Source organism: Trichechus manatus, unplaced genomic scaffold (genome assembly GCF_000243295.1).
Source record: "Trichechus manatus latirostris isolate Lorelei unplaced genomic scaffold, TriManLat1.0 scaffold00213, whole genome shotgun sequence".
Lineage (NCBI taxonomy): Eukaryota > Metazoa > Chordata > Mammalia > Sirenia > Trichechidae > Trichechus > Trichechus manatus.
In genome coordinates this window covers 3,338,344-3,354,717 of record NW_004444149.1, presented here as the reverse complement: position 1 = coordinate 3,354,717, position 16,374 = coordinate 3,338,344, and the positions used below count along the sequence as shown (strand labels likewise).

General features: G+C 56.6%; 1 protein-coding gene across 1 annotated transcript; it reads left to right on the top strand.

Moving 5' to 3' along the window:
* NPR1 (natriuretic peptide receptor 1) lies at positions 1-14,429 on the top strand. Its single transcript, XM_004388592.1, has 22 exons — positions 1-821; positions 1,682-1,881; positions 2,746-2,859; positions 3,249-3,384; positions 4,329-4,420; positions 5,092-5,227; positions 5,480-5,564; positions 6,841-6,961; positions 7,346-7,420; positions 7,730-7,807; positions 8,233-8,337; positions 8,595-8,666; positions 8,780-8,936; positions 9,230-9,385; positions 9,843-10,011; positions 10,693-10,839; positions 10,927-11,050; positions 11,210-11,278; positions 11,557-11,731; positions 11,947-12,045; positions 14,100-14,191; positions 14,367-14,429. Exons 1-22 carry the CDS (start codon positions 116-118, stop codon positions 14,427-14,429), a joined length of 3,171 nt encoding a protein of 1,056 aa, XP_004388649.1. The 5' UTR covers positions 1-115.
* Positions 14,430-16,374: the final 1,945 nt, after the last annotated feature.

Below are 16,374 nucleotides of genomic sequence, written 5' to 3'. Positions count from 1 at the left end.
CCGCTCCTCCTCCCTCCCGCAGGGGCGCGCCGGGTGCCGGGACTAGCCGCTGAGCCCGAGTGGACCGCGGAGGCCATGGTGGGAGCGCTCGCCGGCCGCGGTGCCCGCTGACGCCATGCCCGGCCCCGGGCGCCCCATGGGCGCCCGTCTGCGCCTGTTCCTGCTGCCACTGCTACTGCTCCGGGGCACCCACGCAGGCAACCTGACGGTGGCCGTGGTGCTGCCGCTGGCCAACACTTCGTACCCGTGGTCGTGGGCGCGCGTGGGGCCCGCCGTGGAGCTCGCCCTAAGGCGGGTGAAGGCGCGGCCCGACTTGCTGCCCGGCTGGACGGTCCGCACGGTGCTGGGCAGCAGCGAGAACGCGCTGGGCGCCTGCTCCGACACCGCCGCGCCCCTGGCCGCCGTGGACCTCAAGTGGGAGCACAACCCCGCGGTGTTCCTGGGCCCGGGCTGCGTGTACGCGGCCGCCCCTGTGGGGCGCTTCACGGCGCACTGGCGGGTGCCGCTGCTCACCGCGGGCGCCGCGGCGCTGGGCTTCGGGGCCAAAGACGAGTACGCACTGACCACCCGCGCGGGGCCCAGCCACGCCAAGCTGGGCGACTTTGTGGCGGCGCTGCACCGACGGCTGGGCTGGGAACGCCAGGCGCTCGTGCTCTACGCCTACCGACCTGGCGACGACCAGCCCTGCTTCTTTGTCGTGGAGGGGCTGTACATGCGGGTCCGCGACCGCCTCAACATCACGGTGGACCACCTGGAGTTCGCCGAGGGCGACCGCGACCACTATGCTGCGCTGCTGCGGACCGTGCGGCGCAAGGGCAGAGGTGAGTGGCGGGCACACCCAGCCGCGCCGCTTTGCCCCGGGGCCATTTTCTTTTTAACCCGACGTAGGCTTCCTTTCTCTCTTCTGGGCCCAGTCTTTCTTTTCCTTCTAATGGCTTTTTGTTCTTGTCCCAGGCTCCCTGGACCCTTGGCTCCTTCACCTCCCAGACTGTTCCACGTCCCCCACCTCTGTCCCACCGGGTTCCTCTGGCGTTAACCCATTGCTGTCAGTCAATTCCGACTCATGGCGACCCTGAGTGTTACAGAGTAGAACTGAAGCTCCATAGGGTTCTCTTGGCTATAATCTTTTACGGAAGCAGATCACCAGGCCTTTCTTCACGGCCCAGCTGAGTGGGTTCAAACTGCCAACCTTTATGCTGGTAGCTGAGTTAACGGAGGGAGAAAATGCTCTGCGTCACCCTGGCACTTAGTACACCCCTGGCTTGGTTCTCCTCCCTTTTTTCTCCCCCATTTTCTGTCCGTTACAGCCTTCTCCCTTCCTCCTCCCATTGCTCCCCCACGAGGCCTCCTCTCCTCGTCCAGCTAGCTCCTCCTCTCCCTCTCCCATCTCTCCTGCCCCACCTTCCCCATCTTCAGCTCCACTACTCCCACCTCTCCCTCACACGATGATCTTCCCACCCTTCCACCTTCTCTATCTCTTCTTCCCACCCTTCGTCTTTCTGCTGCCACAGCCTGGACGGAGCCAGTAGTTGCACTTAGAGACCACAGGGAGTCAGTCCCCAGGGTTTCTCCTGCTCCCATCTCTGAGCTTCCTTCCCAGGGTATCCCAGCTTTCCTCTGTCCCCCCAGCTCCCCCCCAGGAAGTAGGCTTCTCTCTTCCTGACTCCCCCTTTTCCCCCAGTTATCTACATCTGCAGCTCCCCAGATGCCTTCCGAACCCTGATGCTCCTCGCCCTGGAAGCCGGCCTCAGTGGGGAGGATTATGTTTTCTTCCACCTGGACCTCTTTGGGCAAAGCCTGCAAGGCGCACACAGCCCTGCTCCCCGAAGGCCCTGGGAGAGAGGGGATGGTCAGGATGTCAGTGCCCATCAGGCCTTTCAGGTGAGTGCCCGGGATGGAAGCTCAGGCTGTGGGACTCTGAGCTGGTGGCATGTCATCTCTGGGCACTGGGTCCCTCTGTGTCTGAAAGGATTCCAAGAAAAAGGTTCTTTTTTTTTTTCTCTTTTAAATTTTATTTTATTGTACTTTAAGTGAAAGTTTACAACTCAAGTTAGGCTCTCATGCAAAAATTTATACATACGTCATTATCTGACCCTAATTGCTCTCCCTGTACTGTGACAGCACACTCCTCCTTTCCACCCCTGATTTCCCGTGTCCATTCAACCAGCTCCTGATCCTCTCTGCCTTCTCATCTCACCTCCGGACAGGACCTGCCCATTTAGTCTCATGTATCTACTTCGGCTAAGAAGCATTCTCTTCACAAGTATCATTTTATGTCCCATAGTCCAGTCTATAATCTTTGACTAAAGAGTTGGCCTCAGAAATGGTTTTAGTGCTGGGTTGACAGAGAGTAGGGGGGCCATGCTTTCTGGGGTCCCTCCAGTCTCAGTCAGGAAAGAGGTTCTTAATGTTCACAGGGAGCTACATGGTGAAGGACAGGAGGTGGGGCGGGAAGGGTACAGAGCACTGGAGTAGGGGTGGGGTTGAGCACCTAAAGGTGAAACAGGAGAATGGACTGGAGGTGGGAAGTCCCATAGACTGGACAGGACTTGGAGAAGCCATTCCATTCCATTGGATCCCTTGCTTTGGGGCAGGAACTACCTCATGCAAAACACAGGGGCCACTTTGACCTTGAGGTAAGCAAACCTACAACTCTGGGAGGTAGGTTCCCAGTTAGCTGGGACCCCAGGGTCCTAGGAGGACTGGCAACTTCTCTCAGCTCTCCCCTCTCCATTGACTCCTCAGGCTGCCAAGATCATTACGTACAAAGAGCCAGATAATCCTGAGTATTTGGAATTCCTGAAGCAGCTAAAACACTTGGCCCGTGAGCAGTTCAACTTCACCATGGAAGATGGCCTGGTAGGAGGGGGTACACTGCCCTGGGATCCTCCTGGCATGAACCTTCAGCCCGCGCTGCCAGTCTCCACCCTGTCCTCCCTGCCATCTCACTGTTCCCAGGTCTGCCCTTCTCTCCCTTCCCACTGTTCTGCGCCTCTCCTGATGATGGAGGGGGACCCTGGCAAGTTGTTCCACCTCTGTGAAACTCTGGTCTTCATCGGTTAAGTGGGGACCCTCCTTAGCAGTGAAGGTGTCTCACAAGTAGTAAACTCTGTCCCTCACGTGAGGGTGTTATTTTACCCCGTCCTCTTCCAAATTCCCAGTGCCCCTGGGTTCCTCTGCCTCAGTGCCCCGCTGCAGCGCTGTGCCCACCATACACCGACCCCAGTCAAGCTCTGTTTGCCCTACAGGTGAACACCATCGCAGCGTCCTTCCATGATGGGCTCCTGCTCTATGTCCAGGCAGTGATGGAGACTCTGGCGCACGGGGGCATTGTCACTGATGGGGAGAGCATCACTCAGAGGATGTGGAACCGAAGCTTCCAAGGTGAGAGGTGCAGGTAGCTGGAAATGGGCCCCCGGGGAGTGCAGGGCACAGTCAGTCACTCACCCACGCCAGTCTCCTGCCCTGGCCTATAATCTAAGGAACGGCCACACCACAGCTTCTGTCAGGCCCTCCTTCCCTTGAGTGCGCTAAGCCTGTTAAGAAATCTTCCCAAAAAGATTAGTCCAGAGGACTAATGGACCACAACTACCACAGCCTCCACCAGACTGAGTCCGGCACAGCTAGCTGGTCCCACCTACCACCACTGACTGCTGTGACAGGGATCCCAATAGAGGGTCCCGGACAGAGCGGGAGAAAAATGTAGAACAAAATTCTAATTCACACATACACACAAAAAAGACCAGACTTACTGGTCTGACTGAGACTGGAGACACCCCAAGAGTATGGCCCTCGGACACCCTTTTAGCTCAGTAACAAAGTCACTCCTGAGGTTCAGCCTTCAGCCAAAGATTAGACAGGCCCATAAAACAAAATGCGACTAAATGGGCACAGCAGCCCAGGGGCAAGGACCAGAAGGCAGGAGGGGACAGGAAAGCTGGTAATGGGGGACCCAAGGTCGAGAAGGGGAGAGTATTGACATGTTGTGGGATTGGCAACCAATGTCACAAAACAGTATGTGTATTAATTGTTTAATGAGAAATTAATTTGCTCTGTAAACCTTCGTCTAAAGCACAATTAAAAAAGAAAGAAAGAAAGAAAGTCTCCCAAGTGCCCAGCCTCAGTCATTCCTGCTGCTGAAACGTCTGTCCCTTTTATTATTGTTCAGCCCATATATATGTTTGGAGGACAAGACAGAGGAAGATCAGGGAGTGGAGAGGGGGTAGGTCTTATAAGTAGTAAAATCTGTCACATGGGGGCTGTTATTTTCCCCCCATCCTTTTTCAATCTCCCACCGTCGGAACATAGCCATCTTCCCCATCCGCCAGGTGTGACAGGATACCTGAAAATGGACAGCAACGGAGATCGGGAGACCGACTTCTCCCTCTGGGATATGGATCCTGAGACTGGCGTCTTCAGGGTACGTTTGTGCTCTCAGGAGGTGGTGCCAACTCAGTTTGGGATCTGGTCCTCCTACCTCCTCCCACAGCCCTGCCAGGGTATGTTTACTCGGAGGTCATTTAGGGAGCGCCTTGGATAAAAGAGACACGGCTCCAGGCGGGGGGGCCCACCAGAATGATAGGCACTCACAGGCCCTTCCCTTGGGGTCTCCCATGTCTGAGGAGCAGACACAGCCCTGACCTCAGGAAGCTCCCTGCCTCATAAGGTGGGCAGGATCCCCTCCCAGCAGAGACAGGCAGGCCCTACAAGTGCAGCTGGGAACAGGAATGCACCAAGGATTAGAACGTTCAGGCAAGGCTTTCTAGAGGAGGGGAACATGGATTAGGCCTGGGAATGCGGACTGAGGAGAATACCGTCTTCCCCTGTTTTCTAAGTGCTTCAACTCAAGATTATAAACTCCTTGAGTATAGGGATGGAGTTTTCTTTGTAACGCCCGTGAGCAGTTCTCAAACCTTCACACTTTAATAACATGGGGCGTGGGTGTGAGGTCTCTGTCCAGTCACGCAGGGGCTGGGTAAACAGTGGGCAGGCCAGATACAGGCCCTTGAAGCAGAGGTGGGGTAAGTAGGGGGCACTGGACGGGTGGCCTCACCCACGCCCTTGTCCACCCACCGTTCCTGCCCCCTGTAGGTTGTGCTGAACTACAATGGGACTTCCCAAGAGCTGATGGCCGTATCGGGGCGCAGACTGAACTGGCCCCTGGGGTACCCTCCTCCTGACATCCCCAAATGCGGCTTTAACAACGAAGACCCTGCCTGCAACCAAGGTGATTGCCCCCGCCCCCACCTCCCAGGCCTCCATCTGGAAATGCTGCACCCCAACCCCACCCCCAGGGGAGCCAAATGGGCGCTCTTCCCCCAGCCTGAGGGTTTTCTGGAGACAGAGCCTTCTTCTGCCTTTTGCTGCCCTTCATCCAGCATCCGAGTTCACCGACTGACTATTAGAAGGTTCTTCCTCCTGCTGTCTAACCCAAATCTCCCCCAAATCTCTCTTGCGGCCACTTGGATTCTGCCTGCAGACCACTTCTCCACGCTGGAGGTACTCGCTTTGGTGGGCGGCCTCTCCCTGCTCAGCATTCTGATTGTCTCTTTTTTCATATACAGGTGAGCCTTGGAATGGGTGGGGAGTCAGGCAGGGGAGACCTGGGGAACCAGTAGCAGAGAAGGTGGCAGGGACCCAGAGGGAAATGGCGGGGGTGGGGAAGGAAGAGGAGGAGGAACAGCAGGGGAAGGCGGAGGGGAAGCAAAGAGACTAGAAAGCCTTAGGGTGCAAGGAAGAAAGAAGGAGGTGGTACAGCGTTGGGGAAGAGAGGGGATGGGGTTAGGAGTGTCCAGAGAGGGCCTGGGGGAAACCCAAGAAGGAGCAGAGCAGCGGGGAGGGGAGAGTGGCATTTAGGGGGTGGATTCTGGCCTGTCGGCTTTTATCGTCCCTTCCTACTTCTACAGGTCAAGTGGGAAGCAATGGTTCAAAACCTCTGGGGTTGGGGCCATATTAGTTGAGCAGGGGTGGTGACTGTACCAGACGCTGAACCCCAAGTAGAGGAGACCGAGATGAATGAGCCCCAGTCCTGCCTTCCAGTGGGAGGCGTAAAACGAAAAGTCTAGACAAGTTAACAACATAGAGAAGCGAGAAGGAGGGAAGAAAATGACTGCTGGTTGAGCATATGCTATATGCCAGGCACCTCTACACATAATATTTCTTTTGTTCTTATAACAATGCTTTGAAATATATATTGAGGTCCCCAAATTCCAGATAAGGACACTGAGACTCAGAGAAACGAAGTGGCTACTGCAAGGTCCCAGCGAGGCAGAATTTCACCCAAACTTCCTGACTCCCAGCCCAAAGGCTGTAATCCCCCTACAGTCTTTTTATCACTCGCCTGTCAGTTTATCGTCCCGTAGCGGTCGGTGTGTTGCTGTGACGCTGGTTACCTTGCCACCGTATTTCAGATACCAGCAGGGTCACCCGTGGTGGACAGGTTTCAGCCGAGCTTCCAGAATAAGACCGACTAGGAAAGCCCTCACAGTCTACTTCTGAAAATTAATCCGACGCAAACCCCATGGATCACAGCAGCATATTGTCTGAGATAGTGCTGGAAGCTGAGCCCCCTAGGTTGGGAGGTACTCAGAATACACAGTGGCTGCTACCACGGACTTGAGCAGCCCAGTGATCGTGAAGATGGCGTGGGACCGGGCATTGTTTCATTCTGTTATACATGGGGTCACCGTGAGTCGGAGCTGACTCGATGGTCTCCTAGCGTAAGCGGTGGGCTCTCTTAGTATGTGCAGTGGGGGCCGGGGCTCCAAGGCAAGGCTGCTGAGCACCGTGCCCTGGGTCAGGGGCTCAGACACGGCTCAGACGCAGGCTTCATGTCGCCAGGAAGCTGCAGCTGGAGAAGGAGCTGGCCTCGGAGCTATGGCGGGTGCGTTGGGAAGACTTGCAGCCCAGCAGCCTTGAGCGGCACCTGCGGAGTGCAGGCAGCCGGCTGACCCTGAGTGGGGTAAGGACGCAGCTGTGAATTGGGGGCGTATAAGGAGGAGCTGGGTACAGCGGCAGTGCGTGCTGGGTAGGGTAGAGAGTGGGGTTCTAGTCCCAGCTCTGCCTTCACTTGCTGTGTGACCTTGAGCAAGTCACATTCCGTCTCTGTTTCAGAGGGATGATTCTACCTCAGAGCCTCCCTCACGGGCTCTTGACCTCAGAGGTCGAAGGAGATAGTATACGTGGAAACATGTTAAAAAAACAAATAAATGGGGAAAGGCTTTCATATGGAACACAAAGGAAGGCACCCAAAAGATAGGACTGGGTGGTGAAGACGGAGCACAGGCGGCCAGGATGGAGAGTAGGCAGGGGTGCCCATGGGCTGACCTCCCCACCTTCTCTTCAGAGAGGCTCCAATTACGGCTCCCTGCTAACCACAGAGGGCCAGTTCCAAGTCTTTGCCAAGACAGCGTATTACAAGGTGGGTCTGAGGACAGATCACTGACCCTAGGGAATGGGGCAGGGCTGTCCTTTGAGGGCAGGCTGGGGGAGGGTCCCCGGGGGCAGAAGTACACCATCCGGAGCAGCTGAGATTCCTAAGGGTGGGCTGTCGGTGTCGTTGGGGGCCCTGGAAGCAGAAATGAGATGTCAGAAAGCAGTTGGGGGCCTCAGGGGTGGGCTTTTGGGAGCAGTGGAGGGTCCCATGGGTGGGTGAGCTGTCCCGAGCTGCTGGAGTTCCCAGGGCACCGGGCCGTGCTCCTCACAGTGAAAGTCTCCATTCCTCGCCCAGGGCAACCTCGTTGCTGTGAAGCGCGTGAACCGGAAACGCATTGAGCTGACGAGAAATGTCCTGTTTGAACTGAAGCATGTAATGCGGGGGAGTGAGGCAGTGACCTGGGGACGGGGGTCCTTGGGGACACAAGGAAAGTCGGCCACAGAACTGGCTATAGAAGGGCCGCAGGGAGAGGGCAGGGGCTGTGGCCCGGATGTGGCCTTTGCATATTGTAGGTGGGAGTGAGGGGTCATAAGATGGGAGAAAGGATTCCTGGAGATATCCTGCAGGAAGGCCCTGGAAGGGCCTCCCCGGGGAGCGGGCTTCAGAGGGAGGAAGTAGTGAGCAGACTCTGGGGGAGGGTGGACTGAAGAACATGAGTGGGAACGCCCAAGGAGGCTCTGGGAGATGTCTGCAGGAAATGAATCGGGAGTTAAGGAGTGGGGGCCCCCAAGGACAGAGGGCAACTTAGTGAGGAGTAAGGTCCCCGTCAGGCTCCTGATACTTGCTCCCACCTGCAGATGCGGGATGTGCAGAATGAACACCTGACCAGGTTTGTGGGTGCCTGCACCGATCCCCCCAACATCTGCATCCTCACAGAGTACTGTCCCCGTGGGAGTCTGCAGGTGAGGAGGACGGGGTGTCAGGGAGCTTGGGGTCTAGCCCTGGCTTTGCCCCTGACTGGCCATCTGACCCCAGGCAAGTCTCTCCATCCTTGTGACCTTTACTTACCTGTAAGAAGGTATGGAGGAGGGCAGTGGCACTAGAGTACCTCCAAAGTTTTGTCCTGTTTTGCCAGTTGGTGTCAGTAGGACCCCTGCCCCCTTCTCCCACTCCCTGGGGAGCCTTCAGGGTGCACGTCTGACTCCTGCTGCCCCAGCAGGACATTCTGGAGAACGAGAGCATCACCCTGGACTGGATGTTCCGCTACTCTCTCACCAATGACATCGTCAAGGTAGGCCCAGAAGAACCCACTGGATGTGTGGGGAGGGGCCTGCAGGCTTCTCCTCTGGCGATGGTTGAAGGTCCCACTCATGCCCAAGACCCCTGCCTCCCCAAATTTCCCAGGGTATGCTGTTCCTACACAATGGGGCCATTTGTTCCCATGGGAACCTCAAGTCATCCAACTGCGTCGTAGATGGGCGCTTTGTGCTCAAGATCACCGACTATGGGCTGGAGAGCTTCAGGGACCCGGAGCCAGAGCAAGGACACACCCTCTATGCCAGTGAGCTCCGACTCTCGACCCCTAACACCAGCCCCCGGCGCAGCCCAATAGGGAGACTGAGGCCTGGCCTCTGGTGGGCTTGGACCCTCATTCTGTGACTTCAGGCTTCGTCTGTCGTCTGTAAGAAGAGGGAGGTCAGACTAAGCCCCTCTCAGGCCTCTTCTAGCTCCAACCCTATGTGTGATGTCTCCAGATCAGTCCCGGCCACATCCTCTGGGTCTTGGTCCCCCCTCCCTCATCCCTGAGCTCTGAGACCCTTCACCCAGAGGTGACTACTAACCTCTGACCTGCAGAAAAGTTGTGGACGGCTCCTGAGCTCCTTCGAATGGCTTCGCCCCCTGCCCGGGGCTCCCAGGCTGGTGATGTGTACAGCTTTGGGATCATCCTTCAGGAGATTGCCCTGAGGAGTGGGGTCTTCCACGTGGAGGGCTTGGACCTCAGCCCCAAAGGTGAGAGGACCACCCTACCTCCCTGCCCCCGCCATAATCTCAACTAAACCCAGCCCCAGAGAGAGTTGTTGTTGTTACTTGCGTTGAGTCGATTCCAGCTCCTAGTGACCCCATGTGTACAGAGTAGAACTGCTCCATAGCGTTTTCAAGGCTGTGACCTTTTGGAAGCAGATGGCCAGGCCTGTCTCTAGAGACACTCCTGGGGTGGGGGGGGGGTGGTTTGAACCACCAACTTTCGACTAGTAGATGAATACTTAACCACTTGTGCCACCCAGGGCCTCCCTGGAAATACCTACCAAACTTTCCTTCTGGGATGGGGCTCGGCCGCATCCTTTGCTCCATTGCTGCCCATGCCTGACAGTTTGCCTAGTCCAGCTCCCTGCCCTGACCCCTGGCCCCAGCTGGTTGCCCTCAGTCTCTTGATAGGCTCGTGGCCAACTCCCCCCACTCCATACAGAGATCATCGAGCGTGTGACTCGGGGTGAGCAGCCCCCCTTCCGGCCCTCCCTGGCCCTGCAGGGTCACCTGGAGGAGCTGGGGCAGCTGATGCAGCGGTGCTGGGCCGAGGACCCACAGGAGCGGCCGCCCTTCCAGCAGATCCGCCTGACACTGCGCAAGTTTAACAGGTGGCTAGCGTTAGCCGTGGACCTCCCCAGCCTCCCCGGGTCTCACAGCCATGATGTACCCCACACTGAAGTCTTCCGCTGCAGTGGCAGAGCGAGCCCCTCACAGCCCCCTGTACTTAGCCTACTCCAGCCCACCACAGCCTCAAATTCCCCTTTGCGAACACTGTATGACTCAGCTGTCCCCAACTCCCCTACCTTTCACACCCCTCTCACCCACCAGCATTACCACCCTGCATCTTTCCTTCCCACCCCTCCCCGCTGACCCCTTGTGTTTTCAGTGGTGAGCAGAGTAAGTGGGCCCCACACCTCTGATCTCACCTCCTCCCCTACAACCTCTCTGCCCTCCACAGGAGCGTCCGCCCACCCTTTAATCTCCCTTTCCCTGTGCCCCACTGGGGCCCAGTCCCTCCAAACACACCCCTGGGCAGCCTTGTGTTCATTGCCCTATCCCTTTCTGCCCCCTCTACCTCCTTCAAGCTCTTGTGTTCAACAAAGATGAACAAAGTGTTCATACATCTGAAGTTCACACCTAACCCTGGGGTCACAGACATGCACTGAATTTTCTTCTTCCCCTGTCCTTCTGGGCCCCCAACCCTGCCTGACCCCAGTGTACTTGGGGTGGGCTGACATGCAGCCTGGGTGGGGTGAGTGCAGCTCCTCTCTCACACCCCCGCTTCTCAGAGAGAACAGCAGCAACATCCTGGACAACCTACTGTCCCGCATGGAGCAGTATGCCAACAACCTAGAGGAGCTGGTGGAGGAGCGCACGCAGGCCTACCTGGAGGAGAAGCGCAAGGCTGAGGCCCTGCTCTACCAGATTCTGCCTCAGTGAGTGCCCCCGTCTGGTGAGCCCCCCACAGCCCCCGCCCCCACCCCACCACATCCCCTGACCCTGCACTGCCCTTGACCCCTCAGCTCAGTGGCTGAGCAGCTGAAGCGTGGGGAAACGGTCCAGGCCGAGGCCTTTGACAGCGTCACCATCTACTTCAGTGACATTGTGGGCTTTACAGCTCTGTCAGCAGAGAGCACGCCCATGCAGGTAAGCAGCTGGCCCCTGAGCCCCAGGCCGCAGAGCAGGCAGGATGCCTGGCCTTAGCATCTCCATCCCGTCAGGCTGGCCTTCTGGTTCCGTTCTTCCCACCTGGGGTCAGGTGGGGTCCCTTACTCCCCGTCCCTCTCGGCTTCCCTTCCCTTCCAGGTGGTCACCCTGCTGAATGACCTGTACACTTGCTTTGATGCCGTCATTGACAACTTTGATGTGTACAAGGTGAGGGCGGGAGTAGAGATGGAAGGGACACACAGACGTGGACAGGGTCAGCATGAGGTGAGGGACAGGCAGAATGACATGGGATCTCCAGAGAGGATACCACGAATGGGGCAGAAACAGGAGGACACAGGGCGACCCAGGAACAGGCTGAGGAACAGCTTGGGGTGGGGGACGGGCAGCTAGAGGGGGACAGAATGACAGACAGTGCGCACCATGGGGCAGGCGCACACGGAAGAGAAATTTCCAGCCCTCCGGCCCTGCACCCCCTGTCCCCGCAGGTGGAGACGATCGGCGACGCCTACATGGTGGTGTCTGGGCTCCCGGTGCGGAACGGGCGGCTGCACGCCCGCGAGGTGGCCCGCATGGCCCTGGCGCTGCTGGACGCCGTCCGCTCGTTCCGCATCCGCCACCGGCCCCAGGAGCAACTGCGCTTGCGCATCGGCATCCACACAGGTGAGGCCGCCGAACCCAAGGGGGCGTCCGAAAGGCTGCAGCCCTGCCCGTCCCTCCCCGCAGCACACACGCACACACAGCTGGGAACCCACCAGCCTCAGCTGCCGTCTCCGGCCACTCCTGGGGCGCCCGAGTCCCGCGCTGTGCTCCCCAACTCTGCCCCCCTCCCCTACCCCCCCTCCCAGCTGAAGGCTCCGCTTCCCCCCTGCCCCCAGGCCCCGTGTGTGCTGGCGTGGTGGGACTGAAGATGCCCCGTTACTGTCTGTTCGGGGACACAGTCAACACGGCCTCACGAATGGAATCTAACGGGGAAGGTACAGTGCCCCTTATAGAGGGATAGGCAGGGCCGGGGTCCAAGGGGAACGCCACACGGCCTGTGCCTACCCTGCCCGGCCTAGCCCTGCCTCCTCGTAGTGGCTCAATCCGGGCGATTCACCTTTGATCTAATCAGAAACTTAAGTCCCCGCTGCCCCCTCTTGCCAAAGGATTAAAAGGTATTTCTGGGCCAGCAATGAACACTTCCCAGCTGGAATCGCCTTCAGGGCCCCTGTGCTCCCTCCTTGGTGTGGTAAGGGGGCTTCAGCCAGCCCACTAGGGTGTGAATCTCAGCTCCAGCTACTTACTGCCAGCTGTGTGTCAAAGTGCCACGCCTCTGTGAGCCTGGGTTTTCCTCGTGTGATGTGTAAAACTAGAATATCTACCTCATAGGGCTTGGAGACCCTGGTGGTGTAGTGGTTAGGTGCTACAGCTCCTAACCTAAAAGGTCAGCAATTCAAATCCACACGACGCTCCTTTGAAACTCCATGGGGCAGTTCTACCCTGTCCTGTAGGGCCCAACTGTGGGTCGGAATCACCTTGACAGCCATGGGTTTGGTTTTTTTTCATAGGGGTGATGTGAGAAAACCATAGAAAATGCTTAGCAAATACTTGTCATTCAATCTTTCGGAGCCTCAGCTGTTTATCTGTAAGGGATGCCTATCTCAGGGTTGTAAAGGACCTGGCACACAGTAGGTACCTAGGACATGCTTCCTCCCACCCCTTCCCATTGTCTGGCCTTCTGTTTCTTTTCTATCTCTTTCTCTTCAACACAATTCAATTCAGTAAACATGTATTGAGTAAGCGCTGAGTGCCAGGCCCTGGGATACTAAGGTGACCCAGACCCACAGCTAGCTGGGGAGCGCAGTGTGGACCCTGTTCAAGCCTCGCGGTGGGAGAAGGGCCAGCCCTGGGAGTCCAGAGGGCCCAGTCCTCAAGGAGCACATTCTCAGCAGTAGTGAGGCAGGTCCCAGGAGTGGTGGGGACGTGAGGTGAGAGGGAGGTCTGTGCAGAATACCGGCTGGGAGTTAGGCTACCTGGGTCTGGGCCTCGCTCCACCGCTGCCCTCCTCAGCCGCTTGGGCGAATCTCCTCACCTAGTCCCTGGGTGGTACAAATAGTCTGCACTCAGCTGGTAACCGAGAGGTTGGCAGTTCAAGCCCACACAGCAACAAGCACCCCCAATTTGCTTCTGTAAAAATTACAGCCAGGAAAACCTATGGAACAGTTCCACTCTATAAGACAAGGCGTCACCATGAGTCAGAACTGAACTCCATGATGCAAGACAACAAGTCTCCCCTCAGTTCCCTCAGCCACACAGTGAGGGTGTTGAATTAAATAATGCCAATAGCAACCACTTTCTTAGTGCTTTCTGTGTACCAGATTCTGTTTAAATACTTCATGGATATTAAATTTAATCCTCACAACAAGGCTTTGAGGTGAGTGCTGTCCCTATCAACATTTTACAGATTAGGAAAAGGAGGCACAGATTGTTTATACTACTTCCCCAGGGTTTTCCAACAACAAGTGTCACAGCTGGGATTCATACTGAGGCAGAGCAGGATCCAAAGGCGGAGTTCCTAAACACCGTGCTATACTGTCTCTCTAGAGCCTGGTAACACTCTAGACCAGTGGTATCCGATAGAACTTTCTGCAGTGATGAAAACGTTCTGCTACCTGTGCCGTCCAGAATGGTAGCCACTAGTCACATGTGGTTACTGATCACTTGAAATGTGGCAAGTGCAACTGAGGAACTAAATTTTTAATTGTATTTTGTTTTAATCAATTTAAATTTAAACGGCCACTCGTGACTGGTGGCTACCATGTTGGACAGCACAGCGCTAGAGTTCTAAGGGAGAGGCTAGGATGGATGGCAGAACCATCAGGTGATACCACGTGGAGGAGGGGGACTTGAACCAGACTCTGAGACAGGAGGCTTCCCTAGGCCAGAAGCAAGGAGGGAGAACATTTCTCTGCACCCACAGTCCCTGGTGTCTTCTGCCTCCCCTCTCCTGCATCCCTCATCTTCCCTTCTTCCCCCTTATCCGCCCCAGCTCTGAAGATCCACTTGTCTTCTGAGACCAAGGCTGTCCTGGAGGAGTTCGGTGGTTTTGAGCTGGAGCTTCGAGGGGATGTAGAAATGAAGGTAGAGAAGGAAGCCTCTGCCCTCACCACCTTGGGGTCCCAGAGGCTCCTGGGTGGCCCTCCCCTGGCCCCTTCTAAAGCAGCCAACCCTACTCCCATCCCTAGGCCTCTCATCTGATTTGAGAAAGTGGTGGTGCCAACTCCCCACCCTAACCTCCTCCTCTTTTTCCCTACAGGGCAAAGGCAAGGTTCGGACATACTGGCTCCTGGGAGAGCGGGGCGGTAGCACCCGGGGCTGACCTGCCTCTCCCCGAGCCCTCCACACCGCCCCTCCATGTGCTGGAAGAGAAAGGGAGGTGCCGGGCCTCAGCCCCGCCCACAGCAGCACCGCCCTTGCCAAAGGATCGGAGAAACGGTTCGAACAGCTCAGGTGTGCGGACCCCAGTGGCGATGACAGATACTGTCTCGGAAGGAGCCGTGGGGGAGAACTCGGAGCTCACAGGCCGGGACCGGAGCGCACAGTCAGGCACCGCGGCACACACATGGGCACACGCGCCTGCTCCGCACCCTGACTCAGGCCAGGCTGGGAGGCGGATTCCTGTCCTCCCCGCCTCTGTGCCTGCCTCCCTTAACCTTGACGCACTGCGACTTTTAGGCGGAGGGTGGAGAAGCACCTTGGGAATATGAAAAGGGACCGCAGGTGAATGGGGTCGGGGGTGCGAGTCCACCTCTGGGCTTAGCCCACATGGGCCGCTAACAGCCCAGCCCTCTTCCCCGCCGCTCAACGCTGGGTTCCATGCACAGGGGTGAAGGGGGCCAGCGGAGGGGCTGCGGGTCCTCTGTGCATCGCCTCTACTGCGAGCAGAGACCATTAAACTTCACCTTCCAGTGGCCGTGTCTCTTGTTGAGGGGCAGAGGGTTGACGGGAAACACAGCCAAGTTCCCCACTCTCTACTTCAAATAAGACGTGCTTCTTTAAGCTGGGAATACAGTGTCTGAAAACGGCTGCGACTCACCCTCAATTTTGAGGAGTCTGTGTAACAGCCGATGAATTACCCAGCGGTAAGTCCTGAAACTTTTTGGTCTCAGGACCTGATTATCCCCCTAGAGAATTATTGGGGGCCGAAGGAGTTTTTGTTTCTGTGGGTCATACGTATCCATATCCACCATGCTATAAATTAAAACAAATGCTCATGTATTAATTCATTTAAAATAACAATAATAAGCCCATTACTTGCTAATCGTTTTTAGTGCTTTATCAAGGACATTCTTAAACGTTTTTGTTTGTTTGTGGCCAGTGTGCGGTAGTGATGAATAGGATGACTAGTTGGTGCCGCCATTAGCGCCCATGTCAACCCAGTGAAAGGGGTAAATAATGTATTAGTTTTCGTTGTCAGGTGCCATTGAGTCACTTTCAACTCATGGTGACCCCGTGTGTAACGGAAGAGAATGTTGCTGGGTGCTGCGCCATCCTCGCGATAGGAGACATGTGTGAGCCCATTGTTGCAGCCACAACGTATTGTATTATTATGAAAACCTTTTGACCTCGCTGATCCCCTGTGAAGTTCTTGGGGACCCCCAGGGGTCTGTGGACCTACTTTGAGAACTGCTGTATTACCCAATGTCTGACATGTAGAAGGAATATAAACAGTGTGGAGGGAGTGGAGAGTCCCAGCACCCCGTGTCCCAGGAGGCCTGGGAGCCAGGAATGGGGGAGGGGAGTGACATGGATCCCTTTTTATCCTTTGTTGAGACTCTGACCTGGACACTGGGGGGCACAATCTCAGATGAGATTTGGGGACTGTCCATCTGCCTCTCCATTCCTCATGCCAGTGTGGAGGAACGAGTGATAGCTTGCAGAATGCCTCTCAGCTGGGCTAAGGGCCCTCCTTTCCCAGCTCCAGCCACCTACCCCACCCCCTTCCTCAGCAGGCAGGAATGCGGGGGAGAGATGGCTGCAGCCTCACCTCCCCCATGGGGAAGGAAAGTGCCAGACATTTCTTCAGTACCATTCATCAAGTGTAGACAGGCCTCCTCCCCCATCTCCCCAAGCCTCTTCCTGGAGTCCACGCCCAGTGGGACTAGAGGTAGGGATGGGCTATGGGGAGCTTGGAGGTCTGGCTTCAGGGTAGAGCTCCCTGATGCTCAAGTGGTGATTTGAAGATAAAGAATAAGTTCCTCCTCCTCCTGCCGGTGACTCTTCTTGATATTCCCCCCTTTTGGCCCCAGTCAGATTTGATTTAC

What these genes read in the sequence shown, in the direction of transcription:
- NPR1 (XM_004388592.1), top strand. Translation starts at nt 116, where the DNA reads ATGCCCGGCCCCGGGCGCCCCATGGGCGCCCGTCTGCGCCTGTTCCTG. An exon ending in TCACCATGGAAGATGGCCTG is followed by an intron (nt 2,860 to 3,248) that starts GTAGGAGGGGGT and finishes TTTGCCCTACAG; the next exon opens with GTGAACACCATCGCAGCGTC. An exon ending in TCCTGTTTGAACTGAAGCAT is followed by an intron (nt 7,808 to 8,232) that starts GTAATGCGGGGG and finishes TCCCACCTGCAG; the next exon opens with ATGCGGGATGTGCAGAATGA.